The 16,203-nt window shown below is 34.0% G+C and overlaps 1 protein-coding gene across 1 annotated transcript in view; it reads left to right on the forward strand.

Moving 5' to 3' along the window:
* Positions 1 to 11,714, forward strand: part of LOC144446170 (prominin-1-A-like) — a 92,311-nt gene extending 80,597 nt beyond the window's left edge. Inside the window, exons 16-25 of the mRNA XM_078135919.1 lie at positions 618 to 764; positions 1,168 to 1,248; positions 2,075 to 2,158; positions 2,602 to 2,655; positions 3,019 to 3,099; positions 3,471 to 3,539; positions 4,072 to 4,161; positions 5,036 to 5,154; positions 10,479 to 10,514; positions 11,053 to 11,714. Coding sequence (XP_077992045.1) covers positions 618 to 764; positions 1,168 to 1,248; positions 2,075 to 2,158; positions 2,602 to 2,655; positions 3,019 to 3,099; positions 3,471 to 3,539; positions 4,072 to 4,161; positions 5,036 to 5,154; positions 10,479 to 10,514; positions 11,053 to 11,128 — 837 coding nt within the window. The 3' untranslated portion in view covers positions 11,129 to 11,714. The remainder of the gene's footprint in view (positions 1 to 617; positions 765 to 1,167; positions 1,249 to 2,074; positions 2,159 to 2,601; positions 2,656 to 3,018; positions 3,100 to 3,470; positions 3,540 to 4,071; positions 4,162 to 5,035; positions 5,155 to 10,478; positions 10,515 to 11,052) is intronic.
* Positions 11,715 to 16,203: the final 4,489 nt, after the last annotated feature.

A 16,203-nucleotide genomic window follows, 5' to 3' on the forward strand; every position in this document is an offset into this window, starting at 1 on the left:
GTTCAAACCCATTCAGGGTTGTCGGTGGCCGAGTGGTTAAACTACTTGCCTCTTACCACTGTGGTCGGGGTTCGAATCCATTCAGGGTTGTCAGTGGCCGAGTGGTTAAACCACTTGCCTCTTACCACTGTGGTTGGGGTTCGAACCCATTCAGGGTTATCGGTGGCCGAGTAGTTAAACCACTTGCCTCTTACCACTGTGGTCGGGGTTCGAACCCATTCAGGGTTGTTGATGGCTGAGTGGTTAAACCACTTGCCTCTTACCACTGTGGTCGGGGTTTGAACCCATTCAGGGTTGTGGGTGGCCGAGTAGTTAAACCACTTGCCTCTTACCACTGTGGTTGTGGTTCGAATCCATTCAGGGTTGTTGATGGCCGAGTGGTGTCTGGATGATTTTAGCTGAAAAATTTCATGTGGCATCAAAGGTTGAGACATACCTTACAAGATGTACTACATTCTTGATGATACATATGGACTTGTTTCTATTGTACATGCTGCCAAATTCTGTCAAATATATGCTAGTTATATAATAACACAATATTTGACAATACAATGTACCAAGTAATAAAGTCACACATCAATTTTAATGGAAAGTTTTTATGTGTGTATATATCTTAGGAGTTTCCAGAATTGGAAAACATCATCACAGACTTAGATATTGATTTGTCAGATGTACATATCCTGGATGAAGATACTAAGAACTCACTTGAAGAATTCAATGTAACTGGTGTGGATAGTATTGACTTTGATGGTTATCTCACAGAGGTAAGGAAATGTTGAAAGTAAATTTTAATATTCTTATCACCACACAGTGTTTTTTTATGGGGGGGGGGGGGGGTTGATGAAATCCTTTAGTCAAAGTTTTTACACCCAAATTTTAATCTTGATGTAGTCCAATATAAAATGTTTTATGACATATCACTGAAAAACTAACATAATTATATAAGGAGTGTAATTTTCTTGTTGCAATAATATTTTCAAAACATCTATTGAATAGATCAGGAAAGATGTTACGACACTTAGCTAACCTTATATTATGTTATATCTCTAATTGTAACAGCCTGCATTATGTTTCAGTGTAGATATTTGTGCTAATGATATGCCGTTGACAAAATTTTCTTTTTGGAATAATGAATGAATGTTTTCGAAAAAAACTTCTATTGAACAGATCAGGAAAGGTATTACTGCAGCAAATCTTACTGAAGTAATAACTCTTATGGATACAGCAGCTACACATATGTCAGATCCAGTAAGTATTACATCACCCCTGGTTTACAAATAGTGTAGTCCAATCTTATTGTTTTATGTAGGGTGGGTGGCACTAAAATAGATTCATGGGGATGGCAAGAGGTACAATCAAGGATTATTGGGGTGACACCTTTTCCTGGTTTTGCCTCCTACTCACTTTGCCTCCTAGTTCAACCCAATATCATTGTCTTTATGTTGGATGGGTGCTAACGTCATAGATTCATGAGTATGGTCAGCCATGATCAAGGAGTAGTCATACATCCTACTCACATAGTTCAACCCAATATCATTATTGTTTTGTATGGGACGGGTGATACTGTAATAAATTCATGGTGTGTGTGTGTATGTGTGTGTGTGGGGGGGGGGGGGTATGGCAAGATACTATCAAAAATTCATTGCAATGATATCAGCTTATTTTAGTTCATGTATATCAAAATCTCCACCTTAAGGAGGGACAACCTCTTACTAGACACATTAACAACAATTTGGTTATAAGTAAACACCAGTGACTGAAAAATTACTCTGTGATAAATACAGAAACCTTTTCCTGGTACCATGGTAGGTAGTTTTAGCACAGCTTGTGACAGGTTAACTTAGACACTTTGTCAAATTTATAAAAAGAGTGACTCCTGTAAAGTGATAGTCTGGATGCCAACGTGGTCTATAACTAAATTTGAGTGGAGGAGTATTAAATCGTAATGATACCATATACCGGTGTGAACTAGACTAATAAAGTGACTATTGGCCTTATCGTCTATGAAAATATACTGGTTAGAACACTGATTAATTGTGTGCAATGACATTCTACAATGTAATGTTGTTTACAGACCATAAAGACTGATATCGAATCCTATGCAACTGATCTGAGAAATATTCAAGACAACGATGTGAATGATATGAAAGCTATTGTGGTAGGTATTAATCCTCTTTCTACCAGGGATGTATTTGTGTGTACACAGAAAACAACAAGTTGGACAAAACAGGATTAACTTAACGATTGGTGATCATCCCATATGTATGTGTGTGTAGAAGTGTTTTTTGTTTGTTGACAAACAAACATGTGTTGCATCATGATCACTGTAAGCTCTTACCTAGTCCAAAGTATGACCACCTTGTTGAATTTTGAGAGAATTGTCTCATGCAAATGTCTACTCAAAATCAAAAGTTGTGTTTGTGTGTATCTAGCTACTGGCTAAGTTTTCATAGCATAGGACCTCTACATGCACTTGACTGACTGGACATACTACCCCTGCCCTTTGGGCATTTTCCAATCATGCCCTTATTTGTTACAAGTTAATGATTGATACCTCAAATTTCCATATCTTCATTACCGTATTGTCTTCTATCATTGCAGGATGTCTTAGAAGTGAATATTGAGAACTTGAAAGCAGAGTCAGTTACTTTACAGGTAAACTAAAAATATAATGAGATTCATCTGTAAATGATAGTCTAAGAGCTATGCAAACTATTTAAAAGTGAATGAGAGAATGATTTTTGTTGATAATTTATATTTGTCACAGTTGTAGGATCCAGAAATATGTGAAATTTATACTTCTCTTTTTTATCACATTTCAGTCACACATATAATATCATTTGATATCTATTGCCATGACAACAAATGCAAAGCATATATAATACCAATTTGATATCTATTGCCATGACAACAAATGCAAAACATATATTACACCAGTCTGTCAACATACTATAACTTGTCTCACCTTTTATATCAAAATAATCTTTATAACAGTCTGTGCTGTCAATTTCTTTCCAGAGTGACATCAGATCAGTGTTAGACTCTGCTGGAGCAACACAAGAATACATCCAGGTTACTGGTGATGAAGTTATAAAAAGTGTAAGTTGTATGGACTTGTTGGTCTCTCATTCAATCTGATCGTAATTGAAAGACATAAACAGGTCGACATGCTTTGGAAAATTATTACATGATTCTGGAAATGTTAGATAACTCAAATAGACAAATCTTTGATGTACATTACTTTAAGGTACACAAGACACAGTCACTTGTAAAAATAGGTAATATTCTTCTTTGCTCAGGAAAAAATGACATGATCACGATTGTCTTCATCTCCTGTGACATATTATACCTTCTTTTGTGTGTAGACAGACAGTTATTAAAATAATTATCTTTGAATACGAAAACTAAATAACAAGACAAATTCCAAGGATAGATGTGTCATAAACTGTTTTTCTTTTCTCAAATTGCAGTATCTTCTAGTATTCCAGGACAGTGTCTTACGATATGCAGATCAGTATGCAGCATATGTACACAGAGTAGTAAGTAACTGTTATACTGCCCTCACACGACAGCTTTCTGAGAGGCGATTGCTGATTGTTAGAGATGCCTATTTAGGCCAAGTCTGTCTATGTGGTATTGATTATCAACAGCTTACATTTCACAACTGGAATATTTAAATCTATGAAAGTAATGTTTTGTGACAGTCACGTCATCACATTAATTTGTGGAAACGAATTTCTTTTTAAAATTATTTTAGGTCCTATTTTCTGTTTTTGTTGATGTCTTTTTGTCTTTATTTATTGATATGACCATTACATGTATACATTACATCATTTGTATCAGTTCTAGAGTATAGGATTGTTGTTTCAACTGTTTGGTGTTACACATTCTGCATAAACTCCTCAGTACTTTACGACCAAGTATAGCAGAAGGTTCATGGGTTTTCTTTGCCAATAGCTGCACAATTTCAGTTTATTAACGGACCGATGTACTCACGAGGTGCACAGATCATTATGCAAATCTCTGTATCAATTACACATACCCATTGAATGTGTTGGTATTATTTTCCAGGTATACCAGGACCTTGGTACTTGTTTACCTGTATGGAATCTCTTTGAGTCAATGCATATAGCTATATGTTTCTATGTCATAGACTCATTTGTAAGTATAATCCAAAATCTGGGTTTTTACTAATAAAATATCAAATCAGAAAAGTAGGGACCAACTAGTTGCAGAGCTGCAATGTAACAACAATACAGTTTGTTCAAATAAAGATGTGGGGATAAGCTATGTTGAGATAGTCTGACATTAAAGGTTAAAGGTCACACTGAGAGTCCTGTGAAAAAAATGAATCATGAATGTTGAATAAATATGTAACAAGTAGACAGCCATAGGTAAGCAAGCAGCCAGCTATATGGCTGTTGGCTGATACTTATCAAACACACTCCAAATTATACAGTAGCCAATAAGTTTTGGCATTTTGATACTTCATCTGACCCTTGTCATGAGTTTTGCCATTGTCAGTTTTGAACTTACAGTGCATTTCAAGTTGCCGTTCAGCAGTTCTGGTTGATACCACACAGAAACCAATGTCGGAAACTGCATGTTGTACACTAAGACAGCAAGATTGCAATTTATCACTAGATTTTGTGTAAATAAACCATGTGTTACAATAAGATACAGACACATGAGTGCCAATGGTATGATGTCAACATTTGATGTCTGCATCGTGGCATGTTAATTCATTTCATTTACACTAAATGTTGAAAGAAATTGTGTTCATTCAATCTTACTATCTTAACAGTGTAGCATGTGCAGTCTCTTAGTGGTTTCTGCATGGTTGTATCAGACAGGGCAACTGAACAGTAACTTGAATTGTGCTGTAATATCATGTTTATGAAAAAAGTGTAATAAACCAGTAATGATATTTGATCTGTTTGGTTGTACTGTCACAATGAAAAAAGTAATGTTTTCATTGATGATCAGTTGAATAAAATACCTCAATCATGTATTTTCCGTTTTCTTCATTTTTCAGAACTGTTTCTGGTTTTCTTTGGGTTGGAGTTTGTTCTTCTTTATTCCTAGTATTATACTTGCAGTGAAATTGTCTAAACATTATCGTAGAATGGAATATGAGGAAGGGTGTCAAGAAGAGTAAGTTCAAACAAACACCTTGTCATCACTGTAGCTGATTCCTGTACTGTACTGTTGTAGAGTTAAATCATGTCAATACAACACAAACTTCAAACTTCTTGCAAAAAGCCCACTCATGGTGTGAAAGTTAGTCAAAGATTCAAGCCATGTTGCTACTAATACAACACAGATGGACTTTGGGTACCTTGCTATCACCATAACTGATTTCTTTATTATGTGTCAAACAATCAACTGAAAACTATACAGAGGGAATGTGGTCTTATCATATTTTATCTGTCCTGCACAGAGTAGAGTTTACAAATAAGTATTCATTCTATGTAGAAAGAGTGTCATAGACAATATAAAGTACTTAATCATGGATGATAAGACATTCTTTAGCTCCCATTATCACCTCAGTTTTGGTCAACAAAACATTAAACAATCAGATATAATTTTTTTAATAAAATGTTTTCTAAACTGTATTCGCTAACTAGTACATAGCTTTGGTGTAAAGTCTCAAAAGCTAATGAGCCATATTTCAGTTATCATTAAAACAAAAGATTTTATAGTTTGGCCACTATGATCAACTTCTTTCACCTGTATGTAGAAAATGGTGGTTTTCAACAGATTGCAGTGATGATAATCGTCCAGTGTAACAACAAAATAAATCTCCCTCGCTGTCTTCATACATTCCAGTCATAGAAAAAAGTCCAAGATGTATTAAATGAAAAAAAAAATATTAAATGAAAAAATATGTATTCTGATAACATTTTGTACATTGTTGAGAGCAATAGAAATGTCTGTATCCGTCTAAGCTTGTAACAGTTCTGTTGCCTTGTAATTTGTTCAATCATTGTAATGCAAGCTTTGCATCAAGAGTTTGGTTCAGAACACTGTGTATAGTGAGTGATAGTTCGAAATTTTGTCAATTTTTGAGAAATTGTTTTTTGTAAAATATAGGTCAGATAAATGCGTACTTAAACTTTAACCAGTAGTACTCGTGAGTCTACCACAATAGTTGCATTTCCAAACAGGTCAGATACATACTTTCATACTTTACATATACCAGTTTAAAGTTTATGTTTTCAACTTTTCAACAGAATATTACGAATACATTGTGTGTGTCAGAATGTATGATAAATGAAAATTAAAAAAAAAAGCTTCCCAGTCCTAGGTGTTATAATACTATGATAAACTACGTTTTCCCTCCACTTTATATGAAATATAAATATTAATGATTAGTGTCCATGTAATAATAGTGAACAGTGCATATAGAGTTTGATGAGAAAATTACTGTTACCTGAAATAGAATATTTACAAGCTTGTCATGTCAGGAAAATAACGGTCTAATTCTGGTTATTGGTCATCACCATGATGCCATGCACAACACAATTACTGTATGTGTTTGTGACAATTAATCAACATTGTTGTTCTATTTTGACCTTCTAGTATGAGTTATACTACGGCTAAATCGACTTGGCTAATCAGAGACCTTGATTTCGGTTGGTTATATGGAGCCATAACCCACTCTTGCTTAGGGGTGTGACCTAAATTACGCTCAGCACTCAATTTGCATGCAACAAATTACACAAAATTTTGAAAAAGATCCATTTGAGCCAATCACGCCGTAGTATAAGTAAGATAGACAACTCATTCAGTAGGGTTATGTGCCAAAAACTTGGGGGCTACGCCCCCTCGTTTATTGGCGCATAACCCTCCCAAACTCATTGACTATCTATTAGGTAAATTGATACTACATGCACTGAGAATTACAAGTAGTATATGTGTTCATATTGGATCATAGTTTTAGTAACAAACTTTCCCTTTATTGCATAGTTTTAGTAGTAAGTGGCATTTTATATGGACTAATACCACAAAGACAATTTGTCTCATTTTGGTACCACTGATTTTGATAGTTAGACAATTTTGACTTCAGTGTATAGTTATAGCCACATCACTTTTGTGAGTTTATGTTTTTATTGCCATTTAAATAACAGCCTTTATTACTTGTAGTTATTGTCAATTATCAGACAGTGAAAGGTATTCCATGTTCATGCTGCAAATTGTTTAAGCTAAATAAGTTGAGAGCCAAAATTGATAGACATCCACAGTATATGCATTCTTGAAATTGTCGTTTTTAAACTCAAATGCATGATATTGAAAACATTAATCAAATTATTACAGTACCCTGTGTTCAGTGTACATGTACAAAAATGTACAATCCGTCGGCGTGCATGTAGAATGCGCAGTACAAAAATGTACATATGATAAAAAATGTTATGTATTGCCATAACACTATTTAATATGAAAACCAAAGATATCTGAAATATTTTGTCACATTCTAATAAAATAATGTAGTTATATTTAATAAGAGAATACTTACTATATCTTATGGCCACCTTGAAATATTTAATCATCTTCTCTGTCAAATATATGTATGTTGATTGATATATAATGTCATTATTAGTGTCACATTAGAAACCGACTAAAATAGGCTGCCTTGTTATGTAGATAGAAAATAGAAAATAGAAAACCAACCCAGAAATATAATGTTATTAGTAGTATTTTATATAGTACCAGGGTTGTGAAGGCCAGTCTTCATACAGTGAGGTTTTCCCTGTGTGACAGTGTAGGGTACCCTAGCACTTGTGATATTTCATATGCAGTGATGCAGTATATACAGTTGTTCAGGTGTTTGTGCCACTTTTATGAGAAAATGTATTTGTGCATTGGAGTCTGAGGAAATGCCAGTAACAATTGAAATCTTCGCATTGCTGGACCATAAAAACACAAAAATAATTTGTGACTGAAATGCTTTCTTGTACATGAACACAGTGTACCAGTCTGGTAATTAGTAAAAATTGGTAATTAGTAAAAATTAGTCTTGAGAACTAGCTGAAGACTGTAAAAACGCAAAATTTTCTAGTGCCGAAAATATCCCAGTTTACACATAGACATCTATGGTTTACAGTATTTGTATCTATCTGAGAGAAAGTTTTGCATGTTTGGAGAACTTTACCAAATACTGTATGGTCTTTACAATCACGACATGTGATATGTAAACCTAGCAAACATCTGGTGTTAGTTGTAACTCATGTGTGATGCCAACCCGTCCTTTCACACTGAAATGCTGTGTATCAAATGCAAATATATGCAGACCAAGTCACTTGAAATTCATACAAACAAAACTTCAGTGTTTAAGTCACAAAGGTCCAACTTACCAGTCAGTGCAGAGTTTTTCTTAGACATTTTATCTATGTTTAGTTGGTGAAAAAAAAATTATATTAATCCCTAAAGGAGGCTGCCTATTTCATGAGTATTTTCAAAGTACTCACTGGTTCTATAATATTGTAACTATTTCTAAGCATGTCTTTTTGTAACTTCAAAAGTTTTAGTACTTTTCAAATCTTGTGAAGAAATGATTCTTAATTATGTTGCTGTATCAGTGGAAAATGGGGGTTGGGGCTTGAAATGTTTTCTCTGTTATCAAATACATTTTCTAATTCAAACTGAATTCTTCTTCACCTTGCTCTCCACTTTTGAGGCTTTGAAAACCTTGGTAAGTGTTAAAAGATTCAAAACAATGGTATCAGTATCAGATACCATGAAAGACTGTTTACAAGTTCAGTAAGCACTGGACAAGGACCCCTTAGGTCACTTGTACTTTCATCAGCTGAACGAAGAAAAATATTTGGGACTTATATCTAATTATACCATGCGCGAGCCATTGAGAACAAAAAATATGCAATATATACTGTGGTCCTTCTACATCACAACAATGTGTGTCTATGTCACAACAACATGTGTCTACACCACTTGTTGTGCTGTGTTCGAAATATGAGTTAAAACTTTCAAAATTGTCGTTACTTTCCCTGATTTTTCTTTGATATTACTGGCCCTGGTATAATTTATGTTATTCTCCAACATTTTTCTTCATTCAGTCGGAAAATACTCGTCTAGTGACTCATAGTGACAAAGGCCCCTTAGGTCACTCATATTTTCCTTGGCTGAATGAAGACAAATGTTGGGGAATAACATCTAAGTACCATGCAAATAATATCTATATGTTGCAATTATATACATTGCTGAAAGAGAGAAACAACAACTCAATATAGCTAAAACATTAGGTTATGATGTTGATTGATGGCAGTGTGGTGCCCTTTGCCACATTACAGCTGAGAAGTAACTTATTAAAGACAGTTTGGATTTCCAGCAGTGCCATGGTAGTGTAGTTTCAGTTTGATGAGAAAAGTAACAGGCGATAGTGGCATATCACTTAATAGTAGGTGATATTGTGAAAGAAAACAAGTGTTCAGTATGCAGGAGTATACTATAATACTATAAGTGATGTAGTAAATGTGATGGGGTATAGATGAATGTGTACATCACTGGTAAATATCTTTCCAGTCAGCGGAATTCTTTGCAGTCAGCAGGATTCTTTCCTTCTTAATAATCATTGTAATGTACAATTGCCAATAGAACATTTAGTAACATATCAATCTAAAAGATGTTATCAAAACAAGGTATAGTGTTGCATACTGATATAATCTGATGAAAGAAAAGTTTTTATAAGGTTTTAGACAGGACCATCACCTCAGATATGATCTTCACCTCTCCCTTCAGAAAGCCAAACCACATACTGATAGTGAGGAAAGCCAACCAGTATGTCCTGTACTCAATAACTTTAAAATTAGATTATTTGTAAGCTCTATACAGTTGCTAATAAGTTATTGTTTTGTTGGGTCAATTCTAAGGATTTCAGCTGGCGCGGAGCTGACTGTCTTCAAGTTGTTGCATAAATGTAAAAAATTATCTGCCACATTGTCTTGCTGGCTAAAAGTGTATTGCATGCTAGTATTGCATGTATGATATATCACACCATTGCCATGTCTAGAAGCTGAAACAACACTTGCTTTCATAGCAGATGCTTTGATGTATATATTATATGTTCAGTCATGTACTCCATTTTTTGTTTTAATGTTTTATATGTTTATGTATATATATCTATGTGATGTATCAATACTATAAAAATGAAGGTTACTTTCTGTTTATTGCAAACACACGACTGAAAAGTGAAAAGGTGACTTTTCTATAATAGATTGGTTATATTGATACCCCAGGATTAGTACATATTGAAAATGTAGTTATTATAAGTATTAGATTATGCTTTATTCGCTAACACCGTACTTTGGAACATGTAACATTCCATGTAATAAACCTAGCACAAATGTGATACACATACACTGCTTACATAGAACTTGCATGCAACAGCCAGCTATGTTTGCTGAGCTGAGTTTGTCATATTCCTAATACATTATACTGAAATCAAATGTTTTGTCTTTCAGTGTCACTAGCTACAAGGAGGAAGTACCATTGGAAATGTAAGTGATGTACCTAAGACTTGCTAAGTATACTCCAAAACTTGATTGTTAGCTCCAAGAGGCACAGCCTGGCAGGGTGGTGGTACAGGAATGACCCTTATCTGTGTCTGCCTGTCTGTCTGTCTGTCTGTCTGTAATTGTGTGACATGTATGTATGTATGTATGTATGTATGTATGTATGTATATACATATGTACGTCTATAGACAGTCATATTTCTGACATCTGCGACTCAATTTCAACCAAACCTGGCATACATGTCAGGCACTATAATTGTTCTTGTAACGTACCTTCTTTTTTACAGCACCAATTGAAAGTGTAATATCTCAATTAGAGGTAGTCTAGTAGATTGTTATTCGACTACATACAATTCCATGATTTTTGACTCTCATGCACTATTTTCATTATTTTTTAATAATTAAATGCATAAATGCTTTGAAATAAATCTATTTTTATCATACTTATTTCTTTCTATTTATACATTAAAATTATTTTCAGGCATTCCCATAGTAACAATACAGTCTATTTTTCCCTTGACAGGTTCCATCAAAGTGGATATCCAGACAATCGACCTGTAAGGGTCTTACCACCAACAGCTGTCGTAACTCCGAAGTAGGTTTTCTTGTCTGGGTTTTAGTTCCTGTTAATTCTTTAGAACTCTACAATCTTAGGGTATTATGGCATACCCTACAAAAATAGCTATTTGTTGGTAGATGGTCCCTTAAACTAGGAAATGTAGAGTTTTACAAATAGTATGATTTACTTACTTATGTATTTATAGTTTTGTAATAAGTTATTCACTGTGTTACAGGTCACAGTGATTCTAGGATGTAAACAGGGATATTTGATTCTTACTCTTTCCACTTTCCTTTTACACGGTTATACAAATTATGGCCATTATATACACATCACTGTCAAACCAGGGTTTAATTTAAATACCCAGTCTAGTTCCCAATTGCACTTTTTAAATATTACATATAGTGATTCAAAAAAAACAACAATGCAAAGAATCAATATTTTGTAGATTCTAGTTTTGCATTTCTAACCTCCATCATGTCACCATTACTTGGTAATAACACCGTAGTATACTGACTTCCTGTATGTAATGATTGTTGAAGTCTTTCTTTTCTATTTCCTATCTGTGGAAGGAAAACTAAAAAAAAGTGCAATACACAATGTTTTATATATTTTTTGAAGAGTTTACACCATGCATACATGTATTTATTTACAAGTTTTTACAATTTATTCTTTATTTTCCAACTTTGGGTATGAATATACAGGATATGTTCTCCCATTTTTTGACATATTTTACTAACAGAAATGCCACTCTTAAGATTTCTTTTTTCATTTACTTTTATGGACTATATTTACATACATATTAAGAGAACCCTATTTTATATTGCAAAGGCACGAGTTATTTGCTATTTCATATGTGCTATTTTAGTATTTTATCATTTCAGGATGGAAACATGTTGAGTTTGTTTTTTTATAGAGTTCATGTGATTGACATTTTAATGAAACACCTATATATTGTAATTTTACTGCCAACTTTTACTCCAGTTTGTCAAAAAACATTAATATGGCCAGTGGAACTTAAATTATATTCTAAGGAGTGACTTGGTTTTTATTCAACTTTCTGACACAAGTGCTTGAACTATAAACTTGTTTTTAAGCCTTTGAGAGTAACTGATCAACTAATGTTAACAACTTTTATTTTTAAGTTACCGATCAAATGAATTGTAGACTGACAGATCAGCCATAATGGGTGTGGTCTAATCTCCCTTTCCCCAAACTATTACGACAGGCTGATAAGCCCTGACTGATGATGTCATCACTGTCTAAATACCTGGTAGACTGACAGATCAGCTGTTGTGGGCGTGGTCTAATCTCCCTTTCCCCAGACTATTACGGCAGGCTGATAAGCCCAGACTGATGATGTCATTACTGTCTAATGAAATTGCTAATCTTAAAATGAAATTGCACTTGTATGGTAGAGGCAGTGAGTCCTGAGTCTCATCTGTTATTGGCAATTGAATTCAAGATTGTCATAATCACGTTTACTGGAGAAGAATCTTCTTTCAAAATGGTCATGATAATTCCATGGTTTCCTGACTTTAGAGAAATGTGGGTGAGGTTACATGGTCTTTTGTATTAAAGGGGGCATTATGCCTTTTGGGGAGATAATTTATGCATCTTAATAAAGTTACTAATGTCCTACTTACCAAAGAAACATACTTAACCATCACTTGCTATTGGTAGAACTCAAACCTGGTATTCAAGTATAATACATACATGATTTAATACCCTAAAATATCAAGGAAACCCTTATTACAGCCCATTTCAATTTACCATTCACCGGCTCTATAGTATACAACCACGCAGAAATCAATAACTGTACATGCTACACTTTCAGATAGCAAGTCACTGTGTCTTGCTACATTTGTCTATTATGAAATAAACCACTTAAACATACTGTGACAAGATGCAGCCATGTGGGCACCAGTGTTTTGACGTCAGCATTTGATATCTGTATGATGGCACTTCAGTTTATTTCATTTAGACGAAATGACAAAACTGTATGCATGTAATCTTAAAGTGTAGCATGTCGCAGTTTCTTACTGGTTTCTGCATGGTTGTATCAAACAGGGCCAGTGAACAGTAACTTGAAACAGACTGTATATCATCAACTGAGTTAATGAGAGTAGTTGAAGGATTTATATATGAAATATTTTCAGCCAATGAAAAGGCTTATAAACTCAGTTTGTGCCACTTTGATGTCAGAAGATTAGATTTTATGAAACGTGGTCTATATTTCATACATAGATATTAGTGTATGATTTACTATCTTCATCATTACTCCTACTTCAGTGCGATTTACTACTGACGTTACTGTATATTTAGGACATATTCATCTACTTAACTCTGTATGGAATCAAGTTTCTTACATCTCCAACAAAGGCAGTGTTCATTTACACATATAGTGTGTGAGAAACACATGTCATGCTGAAATATACAATGCAAATAATATTCCATGAGTATTGGGTCAACACAACCATATATGATATGTATAATTATAGATTTAAAGGACTTATTTAGTTTTGAAGTCAATTCTTAATGATACATTGTAGAAGCTATAGAAAAATGACACCATAATGTAAGTATCAAAGACATTCTGACAGTATATCACATAATTGTATTGTGTCCACAGTGCATTGCTGTCCTTCCAGTGATTGATCAATAGATGAAATTTTAAGTCTTCCTTGATGTGTCCACACTGCAATATCAATATTTGCAAATACATGTAGCTGTTAGTCTCGACAGTTGCAATTAATTTGTGTGCAACTGTTTCTTCCTTGTATCCACACTGCAATATCAACAGTGGAAAATGCATGCAACCTGCCATCTCACCCACTTGCAGTTACTTCAATGTGTGCCAACTGCATTGCCATCGACATTTACACATAGATGCAACTTAGTCAGTCACATTGAATTCCCTATGACCTCAGTACATTTGCTAAATTGGCCAAAAACTTGTAGCCACACACTCATTCAATTCTCTGTGTCTAGTGATACCTAAATTGGAGTAGTATAATAAATGTACTGTGAAGACACATACTTGCAGATACTTCCTCACAACAATATCTAAAATTAGTCTGACTCAGTACATGCAGCTTGAGCTGAGAGTCATGAAGTTCAAATTGATATATCATGTCCACCTGTAATATCATGTCCACCTGTAATGTCAAATTGATCAATGTATGTAGTCAACAAACTCCCAATAATAATGTTACTCACATAGTTGTGGTGCTTAATCACCTCTATGATAACAAACTCACAGAACAATTGTTATCTCAACAATGAATAATTTTGCAAAAATTTCAAACTATGCAAATAATTCAATATAAATTTCATATTTGTATTTGGATTATTAGATTAGTTTTATGTGCTTTTCCTAAATTATTAATTAATCAGATGTCACTCCAAGCAGTATCTTATTCATCGAATCCGTCAAATATCAATCAAATCATATGTCTTATACTGTCAGAATGCTTGGGATTAGCAATACAAGCTGTACTGTACAAATGTAGTACTGAAAATTTTATTCACTGAATGAGTGAGTTATGTGAAGATCATTTAATAAGTTTGTAGACAGAGCTGTTCTGTTTTAATAGAAAGTAGAAAGAAAAAACAGTAAGTTTATCAAGCTTATCCAGTACCATTACAACTACACTATTAATTATCAACTCTTTGAGGCCATGTGATTAAAATGCTTTTCAAGAAAATTATTTTGAAACATTCCAAGAATACCATACCAATAATCTAATCATAATGATGATGTGGATATATATCTTGACATCTTCAAAGAAAGGAAAACAAAATACATCCATAGATGGCCACAACCTGCTGTATGTACCTGACTGTATATTGAGAACTTAACTTTATGTAATACGGGACATGTGATCACAAACAAGAAGATACACAGGAATAGATACATTGCTGTGAAAACACTTTTTTGCATGTGTCACAGTAACATTTGTCTGTCCCAAATCAGACTGTCATCCATGTTGGTATCCTTATCATTTCAAATTACTATACATGTACAATAATAATGACTTCCATATTGTAATTAGATGGTACAAACTACCCTTCTTCATTTTCTCTTTCCAACTCTAATCTTTTGACAGTCTTGACTTCAGAGTGGTTTACATCTCAGTCATATCGGTATATGCTAATATTTGTAGTACTTAAAGTTATCAAAGTATAAAAAAAAAGAAAACATTTTTTTTTTTTTAAAAACAATCTTTGAAGTTAGTCAATTTGAGATCCTATCAACATTCTATGAGCTGATACATACATTTATTGTTATTTTGAAAAAAAATTAACCTAAATTCGAAAAGTCATAAAGTATTTCAATCACTCAAATGATACAGCCCATTTCAAGTTACCGTTCAACCGCTTTGTTTGATACAACCATCAGAAACCAATAAGAAACTGCATACTACTACACTAGGATACCAAAACTGCAATTTCTTGTTACCCTGTGTATTATGAAATAAACCATTTATATGTACTGCAACTAGATGCAGATATGTGGCGTTAATGTTTCCACATCTGCATTTGATGTATGCATGGTGCCACACGTTAGTTCATTTCAGTTAAACAAAATGCTGCATTCATTCAATCTTGCTATGTTACATGTAAAGTGAAGCATATGCAGTTTCTTTCATGGTTTTTACATGTTGTATCAAACAGACCCGGTGAATGGTAACTTGAAAGGTGTAAATGTACCAGAAGCGTTTATTAATCACATGGACTTCTTACCGTCCTCCATTCTGTGTGCTAGAGTTCTGGTACTGGACAGGATCATTATATTAGTGTGTGTACTTATTGGCAAATTATGCAATGTTAAGATTATTTCTGAATCCTTTCCTTTCAGCACACAGAGAAGGACAGAGCGAGGTAGAAAGATAAAAAGAATGCAAACTACTAGAGTATAGCTAGGAAGACAGTTAGTAGTATCAGATAGAATAGGAGGAGTGACAAGACTTGCAAACGTTATAACATTTATTGATGTTATTATGAATTTCATCAACATTCAAATAAAAAACGGAATGCAAACATACCCAGATTGTGTCTATTTGTGTGTGTTTGCTGATTGTCATGGTAGTTGTGTCAGGAAGTATGTCGCTT

Source organism: Glandiceps talaboti, chromosome 15 (genome assembly GCF_964340395.1).
Source record: "Glandiceps talaboti chromosome 15, keGlaTala1.1, whole genome shotgun sequence".
In the NCBI taxonomy this organism is placed as follows: Eukaryota; Metazoa; Hemichordata; class Enteropneusta; family Spengelidae; genus Glandiceps; species Glandiceps talaboti.